Source organism: Mytilus trossulus, chromosome 2, assembly GCF_036588685.1.
Source record: "Mytilus trossulus isolate FHL-02 chromosome 2, PNRI_Mtr1.1.1.hap1, whole genome shotgun sequence".
Lineage (NCBI taxonomy): Eukaryota > Metazoa > Mollusca > Bivalvia > Mytilida > Mytilidae > Mytilus > Mytilus trossulus.
The window spans coordinates 95,424,275-95,451,886 of NC_086374.1; the positions used below are offsets into that span (position 1 = coordinate 95,424,275).

The 27,612-nt window shown below is 32.2% G+C and overlaps 2 protein-coding genes across 5 annotated transcripts in view; both read right to left on the minus strand.

The window, feature by feature from the left end:
* Window positions 1–27,612, minus strand: part of LOC134708428 (uncharacterized) — a 145,756-nt gene that overhangs the window by 23,688 nt on the left and 94,456 nt on the right. For 2 of the 4 annotated variants that reach the window (XM_063568946.1, XM_063568943.1), the window contains exons 1-8: window positions 14,395–14,700; window positions 11,942–12,449; window positions 11,306–11,401; window positions 9,456–9,922; window positions 8,800–8,884; window positions 6,262–6,378; window positions 4,582–4,746; window positions 1,612–2,607 (exon numbers count right to left, since the gene is read on the minus strand). In XM_063568946.1, the coding sequence (XP_063425016.1) occupies window positions 1,612–2,607; window positions 4,582–4,746; window positions 6,262–6,378; window positions 8,800–8,884; window positions 9,456–9,922; window positions 11,306–11,401; window positions 11,942–12,422 (2,407 nt within the window). In that variant the 5' untranslated portion in view covers window positions 12,423–12,449; window positions 14,395–14,700. Of the gene's footprint in view, window positions 1–1,611; window positions 2,608–4,581; window positions 4,747–6,261; window positions 6,379–8,799; window positions 8,885–9,455; window positions 9,923–11,305; window positions 11,402–11,941; window positions 12,450–14,394; window positions 14,701–27,612 lie in introns of those variants that run through there. The other 2 variants (XM_063568944.1, XM_063568945.1) reach the window with 2 other exon arrangements.
* On the minus strand, window positions 24,620–26,808 carry LOC134705550 (uncharacterized). The gene is made up of 2 exons (XM_063564266.1): window positions 26,722–26,808; window positions 24,620–26,098 (listed from the first exon to the last, which is right to left on the minus strand). Exons 1-2 carry the CDS (start codon window positions 26,783–26,785, stop codon window positions 25,755–25,757), a joined length of 408 nt encoding a protein of 135 aa, XP_063420336.1. The 5' UTR covers window positions 26,786–26,808; the 3' UTR covers window positions 24,620–25,754.

Sequence of the window (27,612 nt, forward strand, 5' to 3'; positions counted from 1 at the left end):
TAAATTAAAGGTTTAATTTTTTTTTCAGACTTCAGTGTTTTCTGAATATAAACCTAGATATATATTTATAGATATCATATAGCATCAACTGAGAATAACATTATCATGATTATGATGGTTGTTTTGGGAATAGGCACATCAATTTAGCCAAAACAATGTGAAGCATACATATATTTTGTCATATCCATATGGTGAAATTATGAATATGAGAAATCTCTTTCATTGATTTTTAAAATTTGTTTCACGCATTTCCGTTGCTTCAAAGTTTCTGAAGCTAAAAAACAATGACAGCTTGTTTCTTCCAATACATCAAAATGGTGTAGTTTCTGAAATATCAGCAACATATGTACATGATATAAGTTTTCAAACACTTATTATATATAAAGCTTTAAATATTTTTGTTTGAAGAAACTCTAGTTGTGTAAAATTCCCAAATCTTAGTATATATACATTGACCAAGGGCTAAATCTGGAGATGATTCTTGAGTAAAAAGCTGATTTGATGAAATGTACACAATACATTTTTGTATTTTTTATGTACATACATAAGTAACAAAAATTCTCTGTTTCTAAAGCTCATATGAATGAGCAGTCTGCATCGTTAGCCACTAATCTGATGTCCAGACTTGTAAATATTGATTCGGACTAGTGAAAATTTTCAAAATTTTATATAGATATATAGGGATAAGTTTTTGATATTTAGTTTATTGACTGGTGGATGAAAAAGTTTTTGGTGCAGACTGATGAATTAAATATTTTCCTACAAGGTAAGGACATTTGATCAGTACCAGACACAGAATACAATCTTGGGCTTAAGATTGATTTATTGATACATGTATATTTGAAGCTGACTTACCACTTGAGGGTTGCGATTCTGTAAATATAGACCATGCACTTTCCTATAGGAACAAACTTTGCAGCTAAAACTGTGCCACTGTTACTATGAAGTTTCGTGAAAATTCATATCCCAGAACTAAAGTTTTTTTGCACTACTATTTTCTGATTTTATTCAAGGATCAAAATATAGGGCTGTGTGGCATATTATCAACCTGTATATATGCCCTGAACTTTTAAGAGTTTAATCTTATACTCAAATTTGATACTATACCCCTACCTCCACTTTTTGACCTCCTAAGAAATAAATTTTAGGCACTTTTCTATACTGGTATTTACATTCCCATGTTATGCCTTGATGAGATGAAACACAGAGATCATATCTGGCAACCAACTTAACAAATTAAAATGTCTATGAACATTATATAGCTCCTTAAAAAAGGTGTGGCTTGTGAAACAGCTGTATTTACAAAGTGTAACCTATAGTTGTCACCAATGAACCATTCAAATAAAGTCAAGATCCAATAACTGTTTATTTTTTTTATTCGAGCATCACTGATAGGTCTTTTTGTAGATGAAACTCATGTCTGGCACAAATACATATTTTTAATCTTCAAGTATCTATGATGACTTAATATATAGTGTTTTTTTGAGAAATTTTTATCTACCATCTTAAATATGGGTAAAAAAATTGTCTAACAGAATGACTTAAGTTAAGACATTTTGAATCCAATGTCGATTCATTTGAACAACTGTTTATCAATCAAAAATAGTTTACCTTGTTGAACATTTTGTTCATTTCTAGGAACTGTGATATTCTGACTATGACTGTGTTGTAAAGTTATGTCAGTGTCATCTACAGGAGATTTTATAAGAGGAAAAGCTATGTCTACTCTGTCGTCAATTGCAAGAGCATACGATGGTTGTCTATTATATTTGGCAGAATCTGGTATTGCTGTTTCAGAATGTCCCTCTGTGCAAGTAGTCCCTTTTCCATTTTTATTTTCTGTTTCCTGTCCCTTTGAATTCTTTTCATTTTGAAATGAACTTGCACCTCCAATTGCATACAGGTTTTGACCACTTGCCTGTTGTTCTAGATTAGCCTCAATTGGAAAAATTTCATTTCTCAGACCTAAATGCACTGCATTTTCAGTCATAGTTTTAAAAACAGATCCTATGTTAACTCCTTGTTGGAGTAATCTTTCCTTTGGGAATTCTTCTCTCTTTCTTTCCGGGAATTGTTGACTAAAATAAAAATCTGGAAATCCTCGAATATAAACAAGCACAACATAAGCTTTGTCTTTATAAATAACAACACCAGGGCACCCTGATGCACCACTGACAAATTCACACTTAATTACTAATCTATCTTTTCGGTCCAACCCTATATATCCATTTGGTTTTCCATACTCCTCACAAAACTTCTCCATGCCTTTCATTTTTGTTTCTGTAGGAGTCCAAAGACCAATTCCGAAATTAAAGGTTTTTTCATCACTTTTATTGTGGCCAATTAAATAAATCACTTTATCATCATCCTTTTCGGGATCCAGACTTTCAAACAAATCTAAAGGAGGTGGAAAGTTTTTATTCTTTTCTCGTTTTAGTTTAAGAACTGCTACATCTAAAACTTCATTCTTATACATCACTTGTGGTTCTAGTTTGAAAACATTTAAATCTGAATCTTTACTTGATCTTTTATTCTTGTCAACGTAATTAAAATCCACACAACATTTATCTAGGCTTTGTTCATACTCTGTTCTAAGCGTTTTGTTCCCTGTTCAAAACAGTTATGATAAATAATTATATGAAAAAATACACATACACAATTTTAAAATATAATTTTTATATATACAATTAGTAACCTCTATATATGATTGATTTTCATAGGAAAGGTGTGGAAATTTTGCATATGTAATTAAGACACCAATGGTTATCCTTTGTGTCTTGAAGATGCATATATTAGTGAAATGTTCCCCCTCTTTACTCCAACCAAAAAAAAAATGAAAACAAAGAACAAAAAAACAAGCATTCTGAGAGTATTGCATTGCAATACATAGTTAGTCTCCTACCAGTTAAAAAATCATTGTACTGGAAAAAATGCAAGCTTGATCTAAAACTTATTATGGTATAAATCATATAACAAATCTGAAGGCAATATCTTCAATATAAAAAAAATCAGATGCTCCACAGGGTGTAGCATTAAACGACCACAGAGGTTGAACCCTGAACAGTTGAGGAAAGAATGGACACATCATTCAAGCTTGATACAGCTCTGAATGTGGATTGTGATTAAATAGTCGACAAAACAGCATAGGTTTGTGACACAAAATGTATGTGGTCTAATCAACCTAAATTTTTTTTTGCTTTAAAGAAATGCACTATGCTGTTGAATACTAATCCCTTCAAAAAAATATTTGAAGACCATAACTCTGCACAAAATCATCAGATGTAGAGCAGAACAAAATTCCACCTTGATCTGTAACTTGTCATGATGAAACAATACACCAATTATCAAATACATATCTTCAAGCATCAGACAACAAAAAGTGGGAAAACTGATTATTTGAGTGAATTTTACAAGTCCAAGGACAATAACTCTGCACAAAATTATCAGACCAGAACAGAAACTTGAACTTAATCTGTAACTTGTCAGACTCATTATAAAACAATACACAAAATATCAAATCAATATCTACAAGCATAAAGTAAAAAAGTGGGGAAAACTGAATTGCTGGACAGACAGACAGACAAACAGATAGACAGACAAAAACAACCCGACCAACATGTGAATGTGTAGTTGTATAACCAGTATATTTTAGATGCAAGAATGTTAAAATGTAGATTTCAAATAATTGTTATAATTCAGTATAAGTTAAGATATTTAGCACTAGCTTAAGAAATAGTTTACTTGATAAATAGTTAATATAAATCTTCACAATTTTAGATAAGTGTAAAGCAAATTATTATGTTATCCCCTGCAGCCTTAATGATAATAGAGAAATAAGGATTAAAGAAGTGTTATATAAATACAAAAAGGATTTCTTACTTTTTAAGATAATTTAAGTTATGCCACAAAGACTGGATATTTGGGAAATAGATAAACTAGCATTGTTATGTAAATTAGATATATGAGTATTAATGTTATGTAAATTGAATAATGAAACAATATATATATTAGTTGACCATGCAGTTTGGGACACTTACTTTAGAGTCACGTATTGGACACTGGTGTTATAGACTTGGATTCATATTAGACATGCATGCTGTTTTATTATGTCTCATGAACTTATGTGATTATTGTGATTATTGTGATTGATAACTATACTGAATGCTGATTTAATAAACATTATATATTGAACTTTGAATCTGTGTTACATTGACATGTATTCATTTGAAAGCTACCAGCTAGTTCCCCCAACCTAGCAAGATGAGTAACCAGGTCAGGAACCAGCATAGTACTGGCCTTGGTTATAGTTGAAATATAAACTTCATACAAAATATGATTTTCAAAAATTCAAAGTTAATAATCTGAAAACACATCCTAAATTATTACAATACATTTATTCAGCATCACTTTCAAGCTGCTAACACATATTGCAGAGAGAATTGTATCAGCATATGGAGGAACAAACAGATGATCAGATAGATAAGGGTAAAACTTAATGTGCCCTCCACTAATTTTTTTTTATACAATGAGTGCAGAAAGGGATAAATTGACAAAGAATTAGAGAAATCCTATTATACTCACATATATTATCATTAACAACATGGGCTGCCGTAATGATTTTGTCTTCACCTACTCTCCAACATGTCCCATTTACCTTGGGTCCATGAAAAATTCCCACTGATTTTGACACTGCAAGGAGGATTTCCATCTTAAGAGCACTTATAGTATAATTTGGTTGGATTTCATCTAAAACAGACATCACAATAATGAATATTATAGCATTTTTTTCAATTTTTATTTGTGATTTTGAGTATTTTGTCTCCATTATATAAAGCAAGTAATATATATTATCGCTATTTTGTGCATTTTTCCTTTGATCTTTTTTTGTGATAATTTTCATATCATGCTACTTGCATGAGATGGAAAATTATTGCTAGAAACTAAAGAGACATGTGGCGTTGCTATTGTCATAGGTAAAATAGCGATAAACATATTATCATTGTTCATCTCCACTCAATTGCCTTTCTCGCTTTTGTCGTCCAGGCTCAAAGGAGAAAAACAATCTCGTTGAGATGATCAACGATAATCTATAATTCTTACATTGATACCAGTCATGTGAGTGGATTCTCAGATTTATCCGATCGTGATAGTTAAATTATCATTTCTAAAGCCTGAGCCTGTGTGAGTAACTATAAAATTTATAAATTTACTATCCAGATTGGATAAATCTGATAATCCACGAGTGCCTTCCACATTTCACAAAGTGGTTAATTTCATTTACACCTGTAAGTATATTTGGATTCATTCAGTGAGCCTGTGAGCTGATAAACATGGTAAAGGTAAGCACATCCAATCATCTTCAGAGATCAGTTGATTAAATTGTTTTTACAATGGGTGAAGAAAAGGATAAATTGTTAAAGAATTAGAGAAATGATTTTACAGAAGATTAATTCAATTTTGATCTCATCATAGTTAATACACTTATAAAAGCTGCAGAAAACATGTTTTTGCTACATCATCTATTTATGTCATGAATTAATGTAAGTAATATTTCCCATATCATATAATAGAATGTGTAATATTAGAATTTATTCCCTGCAATACATTCAGACCAGACAATCATCAGAGAAAGTCATAATACAAAAATACTGTTTAAAATGTTCAAAAATACCAATATTTCTTTTTTTAATCGAAAATAATGCACGTTGCTTGCAAACAGTTATTTCTTAAAGTGTAAACCAACTTAATTTGGCGAATACTTTATTTCATGGCTCACTTTTAATGAAACATAACAGGCAAATCTTTCTTTTTTTTTTATCACAAAAGCAATTTAAAAAGTCGATAAGGACGCAATGACATCACATCATTTGGAATTAGGGCACAATATCAATATAGCGGTACTCTTATTTGCCCTGGCAATTTTGAGGTTATTGCATATATGCAAAACCTAAGGTATTCATAACAAATATGTGATATATTAAATATTTTGTTTGAATTCATGTCTCACTAGCATATTTTAATTTTTCAGTAAATTTAATAGATTTAAAACACTTCTTATAAACATTTTTATAAAAAAAAAAAATTATTAACAATAATCCCAATTATTTAATAATATTTCAGTTTTAGTAAGTTGTATCTGTTTGACATGAACTTGACTGATCAGCCACCAATCCATGACCACCCACTGATAGGTTAAAAAGTAATACATACATGTAAGGCTGCAAGTACTGAAGAAGTGTGTTATTAAGCACATATAAATACCTTCTTCTATCTTTGGTTCTTCTTTTCCACCATTATAGTAATTGATATTATCATTTCCTATGTTTACAGTTTCTGCATGTCCATAATAGTGATGAATAACAGTATTTGCAGGTGGCCCTGAAAAATCAGTAGTCAATATCAAATGTACAATTAAGACCTCTTATAGGTTGCATTTCTGTAAATATTGACAATGCAATTTCCCATAGGAACTCCTTTTACGACTAAAACTGTACCACTTTTACTATGAAATTTTGAGAAAAATCTTATCCTAGAATTGAAAGTTTATATGCACCACAATTTTTTTCAAAGGTCAAAATATAGGGCTGTGCGACATATTTTCAACATTTATATACCCTGAACTTTCAGAGTTCAAACTAGCACTAATTTTCTTAACTAACCCTACCTTGAATGAAAGGTTACCACAGATTTCAATGTAACAATGTAAACAATATGCACATGTACATTTACTGGTAACATTCCCAAGTTATGTCTCTGTGAGATGGAACATAGAGAGCATAACTAGGAACCAGTATGTAAACAAAATTAATTTTCTATGAATATTCAAAATCTCCCCAAAAGAGGCGTGTTTTGAGGAACAGCTGTATTTACAAGGGGCAACCTTTAGTCTCAATTTAAACCACATTTTCTTACAAAATTCCAATTATCGATAATATGTTGCACATGTATATGTGGGAAGGTGGATTTTACCAGTGCCTTTTAACTTGTAGAATGTTCATACAGATGGTAAAATGAAGGGGTAGTTATAATGATATTAATTATTCATACTTCTCTTGCTCAGGAGTAATGGTCGTTGATTGATTTGAATTATATTGGTTATATTTTAGTACCTGAGAAAAATATCAAACCACTAAAACTCCTCATTGACAAATAAACCATGAACATGAGGTCAAGGTCATATGAAACCTTCCAGACATACATGTACACCTTTCATGCGCAATCATTCAATACACTAAATCTAGTTGCCCAATTACTTATAGTATCTAAGAAATGAACCAAACAAACAAAAAAACAAATCAAAACATTGTTCAATGAACAATAATAAATAGGTCAAGGTCAGATGGAACCTACCAGTCAGATTCTAGTCCATATAAAGTTCAACTATTGCTTATAGTACCATATAATCAGCCATAACTTTGATACATGAAATGGGCTGAGGGTCAGATGAACCCAGAGTCTATAGACCTTGCAAGGAATCCTTTTATTGAATATCCAATAACTCAAAATAAGTGGAAATTCAAAAAACTAAGCATTCACTGAACCATGAAAATGAGAACATATGACAAATGGAAATTAGTAACAAAAGGTATCCGCATGCAAAGTATAAAGCATCAAGGACTTTTCACCACAGAAATATAGTACAAATAGTTTATTTTGTCCCTGACACCACCTGATCATAATCCCTATATCCCTCATTCTGCAACTTTCGTCAAATCAGAGACAAAGATAATAATGGGCTCTTCAATTCTCACATACTGGTGCACTGTGTCACAGTAAAACATCACACCTGCCTTTTTTCTTATCATTATTGAATTTAGGTTCAACTCCTTTAAACAAAAAAGTTGTATCTTAAGTATCACAAAAACGTAAAGATACCAAAAACATCATAAGAATTAGGTCAAGGTTAGTTGAATCCTGACAGACATGCAGACATACATCTTACAATCATTCCACTAACATCAAATATAGTTCACAAATTACTTAAATTACATAGTTATCTGAGAAATGGTCTTAACCATGAAAATTTTAGTAAACCAATGAACCATGAAAATGAGATCAATGTCATATAAACACTGTCAGACAGGCATGTACACCTTGCTATCATTCCATGAACTGATTCAGGGGCGAATCCAGCCACTTTAAAAAAAAAAAAAGGATTTGTTTAACCCCCCTATCCCCCCTCTAGTCTACAAATACAACATAAGACTACAATTGGTTTGAACATACCATAAAATTGAGAATGGAAATGGGAAATGTGTCAAAATGACAGCGACCCGACCATAGAAAAACAATTAGCAGAAGATCACCAAATGGTCTTCAATGTAGCAAGAAATTTCTGCACCTGAAGGAGTCCTTCAGCTGGCCCCTAAACAAATATATACTAGTTCAGTGATAATGAACGCAATACTAACTTCAAAATTGTACACGAGAAACTGAAATTAAAATAATACAAGAATAATTAAGGCCAGAGGCTCCTGACTTGGAACAGGCGCAAAAAAGCAGCGGGGTTAAAAATGTTTGTGAGATCTCAACCCTATCCCTATACCTCTAGCCAATGTAGTAAAGTAAACACATAACAATACACATTTAAAATTCAGTTCAATAGAAGTCTGAGTCTGATGTCAGAAGATGCAACCCAAGAAAATAAACAAAATGACAATAGTAAATAAAAATAACAACAGACTACTAGAAGTTAACCGACATGCCAGCTCTAGACTTCATTTAAACAGATTGATAGGTTATGATTTCATCATATGAACATCAGGCACACTCCTTCCCGTAAGGGGTTTAGTATCATACCATCATATTTGTCTCTCTTTTTTTTCTTTTTCTTTTTCTTTTCATTTAATTTTCCATTTTTCATTTCTTCTGAAATTTCTCTGTCCTGTGGAATAAAAATTTATTTTGAAATGAACCCATTTTAAAATTCATTTCAAAGTTTCATAATACACATATATGGATAGACAAAGATAATTGTATGTCTTTCATGTATATAGTTTTGATAGTAAAATTCAAATGTTAATTTCAAAATCACATTATATTTAGTTTATATTATGAAATTTTGTATCCGTTCATCATTAGGTAGTGAAATTATAGAACCCTGTTATCTATTGATAAAATTGAGAATAGAAATGGGGGATGTGTCAAAGAGACAACAACCTGACCAAAAAAGAAGAAAACATATCAAAGCAACAAATGGGTATTCAATACATAGAGAAAATCCTTTGAGAAAAGGGAAACAACTTTTACAAAACTTGAATATCAGGTAAAAGGTGAAACTTTTAATCCTATGGTTCAAATCTTTTAAAATTTTTACAAGATGTTAAGGTTGGCCTAGTTTATCAATGAAAAAGATTAAGAAAAATTAAACGACAGGATTTTTTAGGGTATAGTGTTGGGTACCCCTTAAATGCTTTCAAGTAAGTCTGTGTAATAAACTAAATTTTAATTTGTACCTGCTCATCACCAGGCTTTGAAAATTTAGACCCTTCATAGCCTGTAGGATCTTTATTATTCTGTTGGTTATCAGATGCAGCATTCTCAGGCTGTGACTTATCAGAGGGTTTGCTGCTCTGTTGGTTATCTGATGGACCATTCTCAGACTGAGGCTTATCAGAGGGTTTGCTGTTCTGTTGGTTTTCAGATGGACCATTCTCAGGCTGAGACTTATCAGAGGGTTTGCAGCTCTGTTGGTTATCTGATGGACCATTGTCAGGCTGAGACTTATCAGAGGGTTTGCTGTTTGGATTATTTTCAATTCCTTTTGTTTGGTCACTACCTCCATTCACAGATTCTGAATCATTTCCACCAGTGTCGTCTGTTTGTAAATCGTCAACCTTCTTTATTGAGTTTGTTTCTGTGGTTGATGAATCATTGGTTGCTTTGTCTGTTGGACCAGCTTCATTTGTACTGATCACTACATCTTCAAATACAAATATTATAAAATATTTAATATGTCTTAAGCTAAAAAATGGGCTTTGCAAAGCATACCATTCTAAATGATGTTCACAAAATGAATAGGGAATTTCAGTATACCATATTGCAATTTCATCTTAAACATCTCACTCTACAATGAGATGTACTGTGAGCTATAACTCAATAATTATATGACAATATTAGACCTGATCACCAAAACTTAATACATTGTATTGATTAATGAAAAATGAAAATTAGGTAAAGGCCAGACTTATATGCCTATGCCTTGCAATTATTCCATACATTATATATAGTTGACTGTTTGCTTATATAATTAGCATAATGATAAACGGACTCAATCACGAAAATCATGAAAGTCAGGTCAAGGTCAGATGAACCCTATCTGACAGACATCTACCCATGTATTACTGGATTTATTTCACTTGACTGGGCTGGGTTTTACTGGTTTGCTTATTAAATATCAGTCCATCTATAGACAGGAGTTTTTGGATAAACAATATAGATTAGACGGTTGGTTTTCCCGTTTGAATGGTTTTACACTAGTAATTTTGGGGCCCTTTATAGCTTGTTGTTCGGTGTGAGCCAAGGCTCCGTGTTGAAGGTCGTACTTTAACCTATAATGGTTTACTTTTTAAATTGTTACTTGGATGGAGAGTTGTCTCATTGGCACTCACACCACATCTTCCTATATCAATGTAGTGTTCAATTATTTGTCCCATATTATACACTCAGTTCTCTTGTATATCCATTTGGTGACACTGATAGGTGATTAGAAATCAATAATTATTATAACGACAATCAAACTTATCGCACACATCTTCATATAGACTGTCCTTATGCAAATTAAAACATAAGCTCCGCCCGATCAGTTGAAATAACATTGGTAATACACCCTTACAATAGATCCATACATGAAATAATTAGTTCACTTTTAGCAATATAGTATCTGAGATATATGTTTTTATTGACCCTATGCAGAAAAACTCAACATTGATCAATAACTTAACCTTGATCAATCAACCTTGAAAATTTGGTCAAGGATTATGGACATGAAACAAATGGAAACTTCAGAACATAAACCTGTACATAGGAAATATTTGAAGTTATAAGTCATGCAGGTCTTCTGTATTCTGAAATATAAACTTGATATAAATTGTTGATTGTCACCCCTATGTCTTTTCTTGCATACTATACAAATTCTGCTGGAGGCTAGGAGAAAAGAACGAAGTGTGTGTCCAATTACCAGCTTTTACTACATGTACTACATGAGGTGAAATTCAATATTTTTTTTACTTGATATGGTTCAAAATTCAAAATTGAGTGTAAATTATACAATAATTTTGAAGAATATAATTTTTCTCATACTAACCTTTATGTGCTGAATCATCACTTTTACCAGTTTTTTTGTCAATAAATTCTGAGATTTCAATTTGTGGTTCTTCGTCCTTTCTTCCAGCAGCAAATACTAAAAAAAACCAGTGTGCATGTCAATGGTACAGGCATGAACAACTCTCGCTATCATTTTTTATGTTCAGTGGACTATGATATTAAGGTCAAAACTCTAATTTATTTTAACAGTAGAATGATTATATCATAGGGAACCTCGGTACTAAGTTTCAAGTCGATTGGACTTTAACATGTTCAATTTCATCGAAAAATATGTTTAAACAGAAGCAAGCACTATCATTTTCTATGGTCAGTGGACTGTTAATTTTGAGTCAAAACTCTAATTAATATGGCATGCAAAGTAGAAAGATCATATCATAGGGATCATGAGTACTGGAGTTTCATGTTAATCAAACTTCATCTTCATCAAAAACCACCTAGACTAAAATATTTAACCCAAAGACATTTAGATGTGTTTCATTTAATTTTTATTTATGCAAAGTAAAATTTACCATTTGCACGATTTCAATGAATAATTTTCTTTTTTTTTAATTATGCAGTTGTACATCTAAATGTCATAATAAAAACAAAAAATACTCTGTAAAACTATTTTACTCACAATAAGAATGATCATCTTCTGCATCATCTGACTTGGATCCAGGAACTTTGTTCAATGAAATGTCTATTTGTGGAGCCTCCTTCAAATTTGTCTCTTCTCCAATATTGTTTTTAATATTAACTGAAGAAAGTACATCTTTATTTTGTTTTTCAACACATTTTTGTGGAATAGCATCAGATTCATGTTGTTTTTTATCTTGTTTCCCAGTAGAACCACTTGCTTTCAATCCATTTGTATCAGATACACTTGTATTTGGGCCTTGCATTACGGACTCAGATTTAGTTGGGGTTTCTGGATTTACAAATGGTATTTTAGCATTTATTACTACTGCATCCTTGTTATTGTCATTCTTAATTACTGGTTTTCCCTCTACATGTATTGTCTCTTTTTCTTGAGTATCTGGTTTACTGGGTCTAGTATAAGCTTCCCCTCTCATCTGGTTTTTACTTTCTTTTGATAGTTTACCTTTGCAGTTTCCCATGCTCTCTATTTACAGTTTACCTGAATTCTGAAAATTAATCAGAAGTCTGTAATTGATAGGTTGTTGTTTCTCAGACATGTCAGACAGCTATAGTTAATTCTAATGTATTGTTTAAACAAACTCAACACATGGCATTCTACATGTATGTATGCTGGTCTCAAGCCAGGAGCCTGTAGTTCAGTGATTGCTGTTTGTTCCTGTCTGTTAGGTTTGTTCTTCTTTAAGTGTTTTGTTACATTAAATAAGGTTGTTGAATAGTTTTCTCAAATCAGACAAATGAATCTTTTAAATATTTTATGAAAGGGCTTTTTATCATGTTTATCATGTTTATACATGTAATAGGCAAAAATACAGTATGGGCTTTTGACTTTTCTCATTGTTGAAAGTTGTATGCATGGTTGCATATACTTGCTGACATCCATTTCATTTGAACTTGATAGTAATATAATTCATTGGCAATCATACCACATCTCCTTATGGAGCTACCATTTTATTTTTAGGGGGGGGGGGGCTAGGATGAAAAATTTTGTCCTGCATTTTTTTTTTTTTGTAATCAGACCCTGTCCTGCATTTTTATTTTTCACTCTATCTGGTCCTGCTTTTTTTTTTTAGTTTATCCTGACTTTTTTTACATAAATTGTCATCCTGACTTTTTTTTTGCAAGTGTGTCTCATCCTGCCATTTTTTTTACTCAAAACTCTTGTCCTGCCTATTTTTTTCAAATTTCATCCTAGTTCCCCCATAAAAAATCAAATGGTAGCTCCCTTAATTACAGATATGGTTAACTTAATAAGAAATTTAAGACATTTGCATTAAAAATAAGTTTAAAAGATTTATGTATTTTCTTTGTTTTCACAGTCTTGTTCTCATGATGTTATTTTGCATCTTCTATTTCTTTTCATAGCCTAAATAATTAAAAGGGTTTACTTAAGATGGGCATGAACAGTTGCTGTTGTTCCATTAGACACAAGAGTCACAGATGTGAACTTCATCATGTATCTATGCAATATTGTTATAAAATATGAAGATGTGGTATCCACCTAAACAAAATCACATAGATGTAAATAACCATAGGTAAACCGTCTGTCCTTTCTCCAAAACAATCATGTCTGTTACAATGAGAATGGACCTTCAATATACTGCCCACATCAACATGTCAAATATCAAACCTGTAGAATATACATGTACCTATATAATCTTTTAAGGGCTAATGTGTAAGGATATTCAATCCTTTTTTAGCCCACACAAATTTGTACATGTTCTAAAAACTAAACTCATAACAATCCTGCATTTTATGGGTCACTTTTGGTTGACGAATAATTCATATTTTAAATAGTTTATATTTAAAAAAGTCAAAATTGTTACCTAAAACTGGTATTTAATTTTTCTTTATGCCAATCCACTCATATTCAGAAACAATAAAAAATAATTGTCTAAGGCCACAATTTAAATAAATTTGGTTCGCCCAAACCCTACCCAAAGGTTGAGAAAGTGCATAGGTAGGTTACTAAGGTAGGTATTTTCTTTTTTTTTTAAGTATCAGGTGTTTATTAGTCTTTATGCCTATCTGATTAAAAAAAACTTCTTCAAATCAGGACAATACAAGAATTTGAGTAGGCAGATTTTTTCTGGGTAGGTAGCGTTTCGGCAAACAAACATACAATTCTTTTTTATGGCCCAATTTATCAATAGAACTGGTACATAAAATCTTCCCAATGATGATGAAGATGAATTTAAAGTTATCAACAGCCTTAGTCGGCCACATAGACACAACATTTTCGGGTAAACAGTTCCAATCATTTATATAATTTGTTGGAAAAATGTCTTAAATGAAAGGACGAGTTACATGGAGGCTATAAGTTTAAAAGTGTGTCCATGAGTATATAAAAGAAGTTAAAATATCTAAGATGTTTGTCAGTATCATTCATGATTCTGGTAAGTTTTTAAAAACATATTTAGCGGAGGGACTTACCGTATTACCTTCAGTTAAGCTACTTCTTCCAGACTTTATAAATTATATAGTTACAAAAACGTATGGTCTCCTAAATCACTCATTCATAAAGAGGACAAAGTAAAAGTACAAAATGTAAACAATTTTTCACTTTGTCTCTTTCTCTTTTTCAATCGTTGAAGAAATGCTTTGTATCTGTCCGATTAAGACAATTACAGGTATTATATCAACACGTTTTTAAAACTACTTTCGTGGTTGTTATTTCATAAATAGAAATGACAAACTTGTCAAATTCCCTAGTCTACTTTGGGGAAATCCTTGCACTTTCTCTTTTCATTATAAAGTGTATATTTTAAGGCTAACTTAGGGCAACTATACAGTAAAGTGCTGAAATTTACATTTTGACAATACAAAATATAATAATTCATATCCCACTAATAAATTTTATGTAACGCAAACATTAACAATAATAGAAAAAAACCATTTAGATATCATTTGGGTTAAGAAGTGTTTTTAAAATAAATCAATTGGTTAACTGAATGTTTTTCGGTTGTTAGTATAACCTCCTTGATAAAATTTGGCGGGAGTTTTACATATATCACATTGCCATGCTGATTCTGACTGGTGTTCTGTCTGGAAATGAAAGAGAAAGAAATCGTATAAAAAAGAGCAGTGAAAGCTTCTAACAAAATATTTTGGCTCAATTTGAGGATTTGGCTCAATTAAAACAACTTCAACAACGAAAAATATCGAACAGATCTAGTAGTGTAAAGCCAAAGCTGTATGATCTTAAAAAAAAACCTTAACCTGGGACCATTATACTAGAAATCTAATCATAATAGTCCCAGATTCAACCAGCAAAGAAATTACCGACGGGGAAGACATCCAGGATCATCCAGCCTGAGGTAGCTTCAAATCAACTAAAAACTAAGAAAACAAGTTAACAAACGATGATGAAGCTAGATTATATACCTGCCGCGACATTTTAAACACTCTGCATGGGGACATAATTACTACAGAAACTACCGACAGAAATCTCTTTTCTAAACTAGAACAGTAATATCAATTTGAAAAATGAAACATCAGTCTACGAAACAGAAAACTATAGCGGTAAAAGTAAAATAAACTGACGACATCGAGGCTTAAAGACCATGAATAAGACGAACAGCATTATACATTGAAACACATCATAGAAAGCTGAATACATACCAATTTTATCGAGCAACAATTTGATAGTTTTATTGTTGATATTCACCAAACATGAACTAACAATAGTTGTATTGATATACAAGAAATTCATCTTGGTTTACACTGCAGTAATTTTTTGGGGCCCTTTATAGCTTGCTGTTCGGTGCCACGGTGAGCCAAGGCAGTGGCGGATTCAGTGGGGTCCTAGAGGGCGTACGTCCCCCCTTTGCTCGGACATTTTTTTCTTTTTTTTTTTGTAAAAATGATTAATCAGACTAGACTGGCTTCGCGAACTTTGCCATTCCCCGAGTATTTAATTTTTATACGATAATTCTTTACTTATAGATATTTTTCGCTGGTATTTACTGATGAGGGAGGGTAGGAGGGGTCTTGATCCCGAATTCCTGGGCTTAAAAACACGAAATCCCGAAATCCCGGATTTAAAAACACGATATTCAAAAAAAAGAATTCCCGGATCCCGAAAAGGTCAATCCCGAAATCCCGAGCTTAAAAACACCCGACCACGGAGTCCCGATAAAGGTCCTATCCCCCCTCACTGATTGTCAAAGTCATGTGATTTGCAATGGTGGAGTTAACCAGTGCGTTGAAAAAAAGGCACTCGGTCATTTTGAAATTCAAATTACAGTAATAAATACACATTGCTTAGGCTGAGAATGTCATGACAATCAGGAAACCTTCAAAGCGACACAGGATTGAGCAAGAAAGTATTGACTTCTATGTCACTATTCCACCAAACAGAAAGTAATAGTAAATACTCTATATAGACTATTACACTCTCATGAAAAAAAGTTCCACAATATTATTTACCTACAAAAACATGTTTAACCCCAAATGCCCCCAGCCTATTTTATAAATAACAAAGTCGAATAATGATCCTGTCAGCATAAGCTCCAGAAAGATTTCAAGTCTCATGTACGAACCATTTGATTTCAGGACTGAGGTAGTCTGAGATATTTGAGAGAAACAAATTTAATCTGATTTTTGCCTTAAACAAAAATTCTGGCCGTATCTGGATTGAAAGCAATAGTCTTGTCCACGTTTTTGCTATTTAAAAACGAAAATTTCCAGCAAAATTATTTAACATGAAATGGACATAATGAATAAAAAAGGGCGGTTTTTTTTTTGTGATCGGGGTTTGCATGTCTGACTGGAATGTCGGTTTCGCAGGACTTATACATATTGAATACTTTTTTCAAGACAAGACTTTAACCTGCCTGCTGGGTGTGACCTTTATGTCTCTATTTGTCGGCCGTCATTCGCAACTTCGTTGTCATTTCAGACACTTTCGTATATATAGTCTTTGATGGAATTGGAATCCCTCACTTCGGGCCCCTAAGTTATGCTGGGTGAAACATATCAATCAAATATTTTAATGATAACTGCTTGTTTGTCTTTTTTAACTCGTGTAAGTCGTATTGTAAATTTCATCGAATTTCCATGTCTATTTTTTACTGACAAGTATACATCAAATATATCAGTACATAGCTTTGGATCAATACTATCATTTTATGATAGACAATTAATAGGGAGAATACAGCATAAAAAAATGTCCAACCCTTACACTTTACAGCAACTATAAAATATACATACCCCGAGCCAGGAACCGTTTGAATAGTGCATATTACAGCTTATTTTATGTTTTTTAGCCCAAATTTTTTTTCGCTTCGCTCCGCTCGGCGAAATTGGAAATCTTCGCCCCCTTTCCAAAATCCTGGATCCGCCCCTGCAAGGCTCCGTGTGAAGACCGTACCTTGACCTATAATGGTTTATTTTTTATATAAATTGTGACTTGGATGGAGAGTAGAGATCTTATTGGTACTCATACCACTTCTTCCTATATCTATATTCCATGAAGATCAACAAATTCGTTTTGACATCCGAATTAGTTTTCGAATTGATGATTTCAACTTCACAACTTGGAACTTTTGCTTGGATAGTATCATTGTGAGGAGCAACACTTTATCAAGGAAATCGACATAGGAAATGTACAATGGACTATCGTATTAAAACGTAAAATCTCAAAAATACCTAACTTCGAGGAAAATACAAAATACAAAAAATACAACAATTTTATAAATAATGGCAAAATCGAAAGCTCGAACACATTACACGATTGTAAAAACTGTCATAGTACTGAATTCGTACATGCATTTTCTATTATAAAAAATGGTGGATTAAAACTCATCATAGATACCAGGATACGCCAGACGCGCGTTTCGTCTACATTTCAAGCATCTGAGGCTCAACAGTGACGCTCGAATCCACAAAAATTAAAAAGGCCAAAAAAACTATAAAGTACGAAGTTGAAAAGCATTGAGTATCAAAATTCCTAAACCTCTCACTTGTATGACAGTTTCATAAAATTTTATTATATTAACATAGATGTACGTGTGAACAAAACAAACAGACGCTCGCAATAGGTAAAAATGTCAAACATTCGGATCTTACAACTGACAACTCCCGTTAGCGCATATGTCGCAAAAGGTACGAATGGAAATCGGGGAACAGCATTTAACATTGTGTTATGCCAACAACTGTTTTTTTTTTAATAAATGTGTTAAGTTCCGATGCAAAGCTAGACTCTATAAGTGAATCAATATGAAAGCCAAAATTTGCTATCTTTAATGATCAGATGTAACGCACGGTATTCGGTCTATGTTTCATTTAACCATTTCTTGATGCATAAGTAGGACAGAAACAAATCAATTATGCGTATTATCAAATAATTACATGTCTTTCTTGGTTCATCAGTTTAATCGATATTAAATAAAACCTAATTTTAAATTTTTAAATATTTAATTTTATGTATTTTTACACAATTAAGCAATAAATCCCGTGTTCGTAATGCCATTTTTGCCGTGTAAGACGTAACAACAATAACTTACCATACAAATATAAACGGAAAAAAATCAAAAACTACTGAATGGATTTCGATGAAATTCAAACAGGTGGGATATAATATGATCATATGCATGGTGTGAAACGGTTACGATAAATATCATGTCAGTTCGCATACTAGTGGCCATTTTCGAAATTCCATACAGCTGTATGATTTTAAAATTTGAGTATCATGACAAAAATGAAAAGCAAGCACTTCGATATTACAATATTATCACATAAGTCATAGAAAAGGTTCGACACCTTTACACGCAAATGTAATTTTATTGAATTTTACGAACCCATATTTATTTCTAACATAGCTTTTGTAAGTTTTTGAGGTGAATACTGACATTTTTGTGCATTGTAAAGAATATTACCATACAAGATTGGATGTGAAATACCTGAACGTATAAGATGTCTGCATATTGAGTTATATGTACGAAGTATTTCCTTATACCGATGATAAAATTTAGTAAATGTTTTAACTAGTTCGTGATATCGACAACCCTTTTGTAATAATATGTCTGTAAGGTGTACATGTATTTCTCGTTTGGTTTATCTGACCTTGGTCGCATTTTCTGGGATCATGCTTAGTTTATATTACTGGTAGTAAGCTTTTACTAAAGCTTTACTACGAGTAATATATATAAACTTACGTCCCATTATGGGTATATAGTTATTCCGCATAAATCCTCCTGCAGTTTGATTTCTAGGATGTTTTCAATTTGCTGTCTGTTCGACCATATATTGAAGGTGTAGATGTGGTCAGGGTTTTGATTTTTATAAATATTTGTTGGTTTTGGATGTAGTTGAACTTAGTAATTTTTGGAGTATAAACTTGCATAAGAGGTGCATAGCATTTCCAGATAAACATTCCTACAGTTTGAATGCTATAATGTTTTCACTTTGCAGGCTGTTCGATCATATACTAGTATTGAAGGTGTGCATGTGGTCAGGGTTTTGATTTTTTATAAATACTTGCTGTTTTGGGAGATAGTTGAAATTAATCAAGTTATATACTTGCCTGAGAGGTGAATAGCATTTCCGTATAACTTCTACAATTTGATTGATAGGATGTTTTCACTTTGTTGGCTTTTTGTACATAAAAAAATATATTGAAGGTGTGCATGAGGTCAGGGTTTTGATTTTTATCAATGTTTGCTGTTTTGAGAGTAAGTTCCACTTTTTCATTTTTGGAGTATATATATATACTTGCATTTGGGGAGAATGAGGCATCATTCGCGTCTTCCAGACTCAATAACATCTCAAAGAAAGTCACATTGACTTTGTTATAATACAGTAATTCAGAGTGGATAGGGGGCATCACTTTGTCTTCTTTTATGTTCTGTTTTGTGTACTGTTTTGTCTGTTTGTCTTTTCCTTTTTTTATCATGGCATTATAATAAAATGTTCCAAAACTTAGTAAACTGAGATTTAACCTAAGGTGGTACCAAACACCTCTTTGGCTGGATTAATTTTCATAAAATTTAGATTTTTTTCTTTTGCTCTTCTTTCAACAAACTTAAACCAAACATTTGTTTTACGATAAACTTTCATTGGATATATATAGCTGTATGACAAACACAAATTTTGCTCATTGAGAAGCTTAATATTTCTTAAACAATAGAATGTTATAAGAAGGTTCAGCTGATTTTCAGGGTTGTGTGCCACTTTAATAATCTCCATATGGGAAAAAGTGTTCAAAATCAACATTTTGGGGTTGTCTTCGATGGAGATTGGTATTTTTGTAAATGATTTTTTTCTATACCCTATAAATGTTGGTTGTTATATTATTTGTATATGTTTAGGTTGCTTATCTAGTGGCTTTTTTTTTGTTAAGTCAAATGATTTTGATGATAAAGGGAGCCTGAAAGTGGATGCTTAAAACTTGATTAATTACGCAGAATGGAAAATCTGGAAAATGTGTTTGTTTCAAGGCTATCTGGAATATGTGTAAGTTCCGAGGCTAATTGGAATATGTGTTTGTTTCACGGCTATTATTGAATATGTGTTTGTTTCAAGGCTATTTGGAATATATGTTTGTTTAAAGCCTTTCTGGAATAAGTTTTTTTCCAAGGCTATCTGAAGTATGTGTTTGATTAAAGCCTTTCTGAAATATGTGTTTTCTTCAATGCTATCTGGAATATGTGTTTGTTTCACGGATATAATTGAATATGTGTTTGTTTCAAGGATATAATGGAATATGTTTTTGTTTCACGGATATAATGGAATATATGTTTGTTTCACGGATATAATGGAATATGTGTTTGTTTTAATGATATATGGAATGTGTGTTTGTTTCAAGGCTCTCTGGAATATGTATTTTTCTTAAGGCTATCTGGAGTATGTGTTTGTTTCAAGGTCATCTGGAATATGTGTGTGTTTCAAGTTTATCTGCAATACGTTTTTCCCAAGGCTATTTGAAATATGTGTTTGCTCCAATGCTATCTGGAATATGTGTATGTTTTCAAATTATCCGGATCATGTGTTTGTTTCAAGACTATTTCGAATATGTGATTGTTTCAAGGAAATCGAGAATATGTGATCTAAAATATGTGTTTGTTTCAGGGCTATCTGGAATATGTGTATGTGTCAAGGCTATCTGGAATATGTGTTAGGTTTCGAGGCTATCTGCAGGGAATATGTGTTTGTTTCAAGGCTATCTGGAATGTGTGTTTGTTTCAAGACTATCTGGAATATGTGTATGTTTCATGGCTATCTAGAATATATGAATGTTCCAAGGCTATCTGGAATATGTGTTTGCTTCAAGACTATCTGGAATATGTGTTTATTTCAAGGCTATCTTGAATATGTGTTTGTTTCAAGACTATCTGGAATATGTTTTTATTTCAAGGCTATCTTGAATATGTGTTTGTTTCAAGACTATCTGGAATATGTGTTTATTACAAGGCTATCTGAAATAAGTGTTTGTTTCAAGACTATCTAGATTATGTGTTTGTTTCAAGGCTATCTGAAATATGTGTTTGTATTAAGGTTATTTCGAATATGTGTTTGTTTCAAGGTTATCTGGAATATGTGTATGTTTTCAGGCTATCTGGAATGTGTGATTGTTTCAAGACGATCTAGAATAGGTGTTTGTTTCAAGGCAATGTAGAAAATGTGTTTGTTTCAAAGCTATATAAAATATGTATTTGTTTCAAGGCTATCTGTAATATATGAATGTTTCAAGGCTATCTGAAATATGTGTTTGTTTCAAGACTATCTGGAATATGTGTTTATTTCAAGGCTATCTGCAATATGTCTTTGTTTCCATACTTTCTTGAGTATGTGTTTGTTTCAAGTCTATCTGGAGTTTGTGTTTGTCTTAAGGCTATCTAGAATACATGTATGTGTTTGTTTCAAGTTTATTTCGGATATGTGTGTGTTTCAAGGTTATCTGGAATACGTTTTTCCCAAGGCTATCTGAAATATGTGTTTGCTCCAATGCTATCTGGAATATTTGTATGTTCTCAGGCTATCTGGATCATGTGTTTGTTTCAAGACTATCTGGAATATGTGATTGTTTTAAGGCAATCGAGAATATGTGATCTAAAATATGTGTTTGTTTCAAGGCTATCTGTAATACATGTATATGTCAAGGCTATCTGGAATATGTGTGAAGTTTCGAGGCTATCTGCAGGGAATATGTGTTTTTCCCAAGGCTATCTGAAATATGTGTTTGTTTCAAGACTATCTGGAATATTTGAATGTTCTCAGGCTATCCGGATCATGTGTTTGTTTAAGACTATCTCGAATATGTGATTGTTTCAAGGCAATCGAGAATATGTGATATAAAATATGTGTTTGTTTCAGGGCTATTTAAAATATGTGTATGTGTCAAGGCTATCTGGAATATGTGTTAAGTTTCAAGGCTATCTGCAGGGAATATGTGTTTGTTTCAAGGCTATCTGGAATATGTGTTTGTTTCAAGACTATCTGGAATATGTGTTTATTTCAAGGCTATCTTGAATATATGTTTGTTTCAAGACTATCTGGAATATGTGTTTGCTTTACGACTATCTGGAATATGTGTTTATTTCAAGGCTATCTTGAATATGTGTTTGTTTCAAGGCTATATGAAATAAGTGTTTGTTTCAAGACTATCTAGATTATGTGTTTGTTTCAAGGCTATCTGGAATATGTGTTTGTCTTAAGGTTATTTGGAATATGTGTTTGTTTCAAGGTTATCTGGAATATGTGTATGATCTCAGGTTATCTGGAATGTGTGTTTGTTTCAAGACGATCTAGAATATGTGTTTGTTTCAAGGCAATCTAGAATATGTGTTTGTTTCAAAGCTATCTAAAATGTGTATTTGTTTCAAGGCTCTCTGGAATATATGAATGTTTCAAGGCTATCTGGAATATGAGTTTGTTTCAAGACTATCTTGAATATGTGTTTATTTCAAGGCTATTGGGAATATGTCTTTTTCCAGACTATCTAGATTATGTGTTTGTTTCAAGGCTATCTGGAGTTTGTATTTGCCTTAAGGCTATCTGGAATACATGTATGTGTTTGTTTCAAGGTTATTTGGAATATGTGTCTGTTTCAAGTTTATATGGAATATGTGTTTGTTTAAAGCCTTTCTGAAATATGTGTATGTTTAAAGCCTTTCTGCTATCTGCAGGGAATATATGTGTTTATTTCAAGGCTATCTTGAATATGTGTTTGTTTCAAGACTATCTGGAATATGTGTTTATTACAAGGCTTTCTGAAATAAGTGTTTGTGTCAAGAATATCTAGATTATGTGTTTGTTTCAAGGCTATCTGGAATATGTGTATGTTCTCATGCTATCTGGAATGTGTAATTGTTTCAAGACTATCTAGAATATGTGTTTGTTTCAAGGCAATCTAGAATATGTGTTTGTTTCAAAGCTATTTAAAATGTGTATTTGTTTCAATGCTATCTGGAATATTTGTATGTTCTCATGCTAGCTTTCCGGATCATGTGTTTGTTTCAAGACTATCTGGAATATGTGATAGTTACAATGCAATCGAGAATATGTGATCTAAAATATGTGTTTGTTTCAAAGCTATTTAGAATATGTGTATATGTCAAGGCTATCTGGAATATGTGTTAAGTTTCGAGGCTATCTGCAGGGAATATGTGATTGTTTCAAGGCTATCTGGAATATGTGTTTGTTTCTGGACTATCAGGAATATGTGTATGTTCCACGGCTATCTGGAATGTATGAATGTTCCAAGGCTATCTGGAATATGTGTTTATTTCAAGGCTATCTTGAATATGTGTTTGTTTCAAGAGTATCTATATTTTGTGTTTGTTTCAAAACTACAATGTATCTGTAATATGTGTTTGTTTCAAGACTATCTGGATTATGTGTTTGTTTCAGGACTATCTGGAAAATATGTATGTTCCAAGAATTTCGGGAATATATGTTTTTTTCCAAGACTATCTGGAATATGTGTATGTTCCTAGGTTATCTGGAATATGTTTTTGTTTCAATCAATAGCATTTTTAAAAATAGTAAACAGAGCAGTTTTTTCATAGAAGAAATTTTCATTTTTACCATTTTTTTTTAATAACATACAACACAAAGAATATACAAGCTTTATTGTCTCACTTTCTTTCTAAATCAAATGATTCACCAACCTTAAAAGAAAAGATCACACCCTCCCCCCCAAAAAAATAAAATTAAAAGAGAATCTTACTCAAGCAAAAACATAATAAATAAATAAATTTATCAAATCATTAAAAATATTGCTAAGGATTATACAAAACAATACAATGGTTTTATAATCACAGGTGATAACTTGCAAGGGTGGTTCCAGCAATTTTAAATGGGGAGTTCGCAAACCAGGACAAATGGTGGAGTGGGGGTTTCCATCTATATGTTCTCATTCCAATGAATTGCTTGTCAAAATAAAAGGGGGGTTACAACCCCCCAATATGGATCTGCCACTGACTCATTACATCAATACATGCTAACATGGAATCAAAGTGAATAACTAAACTGACAGAAATAAATTAAAATAACTTGTTATAGCACAACCTTTAAAATAATTTCTAAAATAGTTGCATATAAATATATACATGATATATATATATATATATATATATATATTTATACCAAATTAATAAAATTACAACAAAAAACCATTTATATACAATGAAAAGTTGATAGCAATATGGTAATTAAATGAAGAAGTACCCTCCTGTATGCTCATTTGTACAAGAGAACAAATTGTATATTATTATACTTCACGTTAAAATGCCATATTTTGATTGGCTAAGACGAGGGTGTCAATTTACTCTATCACATGGCTGAGTGGGTGACAATTTTTCTTAATGTTACCTTCTCGTCTAGACCAATCAGAAATTGATAATTCAAAGAACAATGAATTGAATTTAAATCAAGGAATTAAATACAATGCTCAAGTTCTAGGTTTTGGCTCAGATTTTATTATTGACTGTTAAAATAAATAAATTAACATCTTGCTTGACGTTGTTTTTTTCTAATGCCCGTAATGTGTTATGAACGTGACGTCATAGAAAATACTTTTAAAATAAAAGTAGTCTGTAAATGCTAATAATGATCATAGGACATTCAGTATAATAAATTAAATAACATATAGCTGAGAGGGTGATAGAGCAGATTGGAACCCCTCGAAAAGGCATTGTCAACCTTGGCTTCGCCACAGTTGACAATGTTTTCTCGGGGAACCAATCTGCTCTATCACCCTCTCAGCTATGTGTTATTTATATAATGTTAAATTTTATACCAAATATCAACAGATAATGGATTTTAAAAAAAGATGGTTGGAATTAACAATATATTTAGGGCCATAAAAAAGGGGGGGGCTTGGCATTTGATTTCCCCTCTCATATAGTGCATTCTGCAGAAGAAAACATAGTTGCATAAGTTTTTGCACTTATTAAGAAATATAACATGCCCTGTTTTATTTTTATGTTTAATTTGCCAATAATGTGTCAGGCCTCTAAAATCAACTAGATTTACCTATATTGCAGGAATTCTAGCTGAATATTCTACTGCCATTTACCCCCTCAAAAATGTCTAAAGTAAATGAAGACAAAAAGAACAATTTACTTGTTGATAGGATAATGGAATTCAACAGAAATGTAAAATATTTCTTTTACATGCCAAAAATACTACAGAGAAGCCTAATGCATATTGTTTCAACTGGTATATTCATGAGACATAAAAACATATTTGGAATTATACACACAAGTTTAAAGAAAATCAAATATACTGTCTATAAATGAAAGCACTATGGTAACCTTAAGAGTGTCAAATTGTTGTGATTATCTGTGCTATTAAGAAGCTGCCTCCTCATTACTGACCACTTGTGAAATGGCAGATTTCAATTCTTCCTTTTCAACACTTTTATTTTCAGAAATCCAGGATGAGAACAAATTTTGAATTAATTTCCCTAGAGTTGCTTCCTCACCATTCTTAATTTTCCATTTATACAGCATTTGACAGCACAAGTCTGTTTGTTGTCCTGTCTGTATCTCCTCAACATCCATCTGATTCAAGTTGAAATGGATTGCTACACTGTTGAAACATTCTGGATGAATAGCTTTACTCAGAAGTGAAATATCGTTGTCTTGTAACTGTTTATATCGGTGTTCCTGCCATTCATTTCCAATCCAATCATCTAAAACAAGTTTGATAAGATACAAAAGGAATTCCTAAACTATAGATATCATATGTCTCAAATCATTCATTATGAAACCTTAAAAATAAATTAATCAATTCCAATACCTATATATAAGTGATCTGAGAGCATGTCCCTTTATCATGTTAATAGAGCTACATATATGATAAATACATAGACTTTTTACAAGAATCACACCAAACATAAGCTTTCTAGTCCCCCCTTTTTTTTAATCCTGGATCTAGAACTGCTTACTTTTTACTGTAAATTCGGAAATTATTGCAAAGTTTTTATTATTGCGAAAAATGCGTCAGGGTTTTGATCATCCAAATTTAAACTTGCATTTAAAAATTGGTCATATATGAATTAAACAGGATTATTCTCAATAATGCAAAAATTAAAAACGCATTTAAGTCTAAAATGTCAAAATCACAATAATTAATGCACACAATTAATTCTGAATTTACAGTATTTTGGTGTTTCAAGTCAGTATAGCCTTTAAACATGCAGAGTAACAAACAAAATCAACTATGATGTTATGGATACGTAAAATTATCACAGTTCTGTTTAGCTATACAATAAAGAACATATCACATAACTATTATCAATTTACTATATCTTACCAATAGAAATTTGCCCTGCAGACACTGGTCGTGTTCTCCCAGGACTACTCTGAAGTGTTATCATTTCTCCATCTTTTGCATGCAAATTGTGATATCACTAGCAATAGTGATGTTGTGAATTCGAATTCCGCACATGGTAATCCCCCCCCCCCCCCCCACGTAATTCGACTCCAATCGTTATTAACTGGAAATTGTGGTTTTCTTGTCGAACAGGATGGTTCTCTCTGAGCACTTTGGCCTCCTCCAGCAATAAAAAAGTGATCGCCGCTTAATAACCAAATGTTCCCAAAGTTGTGTTAAACAAACGTCAATCGATCAATTAAATCATTTCTCTATTTTCAGTAATTTCATAGGATTAACGTCGTTAAGATGTATTAGAAATAGTCATCACTGTGAGCCAGTCTTTTACTTTGACTGTTGTGAATGTTTGAGTCTGTACACAAAAGTTATTTTGCAGTGAATATAATCAAATCTGCTACTCCATGGCTAAACCATAAAAAAAAAGACAAACAGACAAACAATAGTACACATGAAACAACATAGAAAAATAAAAAATAAACAACACGAACCCCACCAAAAACTAAGGGTGACCTCAGGTGCTCCGGAAGGGTAAGCAGATCCTGCTCCACATGTGGCACCCGTCGTGTTGCTTGTGTGATAACAAATCCGGTGAATAGTCTAATTCGGTAGGTCACATTCATAAAAGGGAGGGGGATTGTAGGTACGACGTAAGGAACATATTCAATATCATTTGTGAAACGGTTATTCCATAATGGTCAACCAACTCTTGATGGCGTCCGTAAAATTTACGAAAGGATAATTTCAACTTCACCATTTAATAGCTTCCTTAATTGTGAAGAAAATCATGATATGAAATGCAAGCACGGGAAT

What these genes read in the sequence shown, in the direction of transcription:
- LOC134705550 (XM_063564266.1), bottom strand. Translation starts at nt 26,785, where the DNA reads ATGATAACACTTCAGAGTAGTCCTGGGAGAACACGACCAGTGTCTGCA. An exon ending in TGCAGGGCAAATTTCTATTG is followed by an intron (nt 26,099 to 26,721) that starts GTAAGATATAGT and finishes AACTTGTTTTAG; the next exon opens with ATGATTGGATTGGAAATGAA.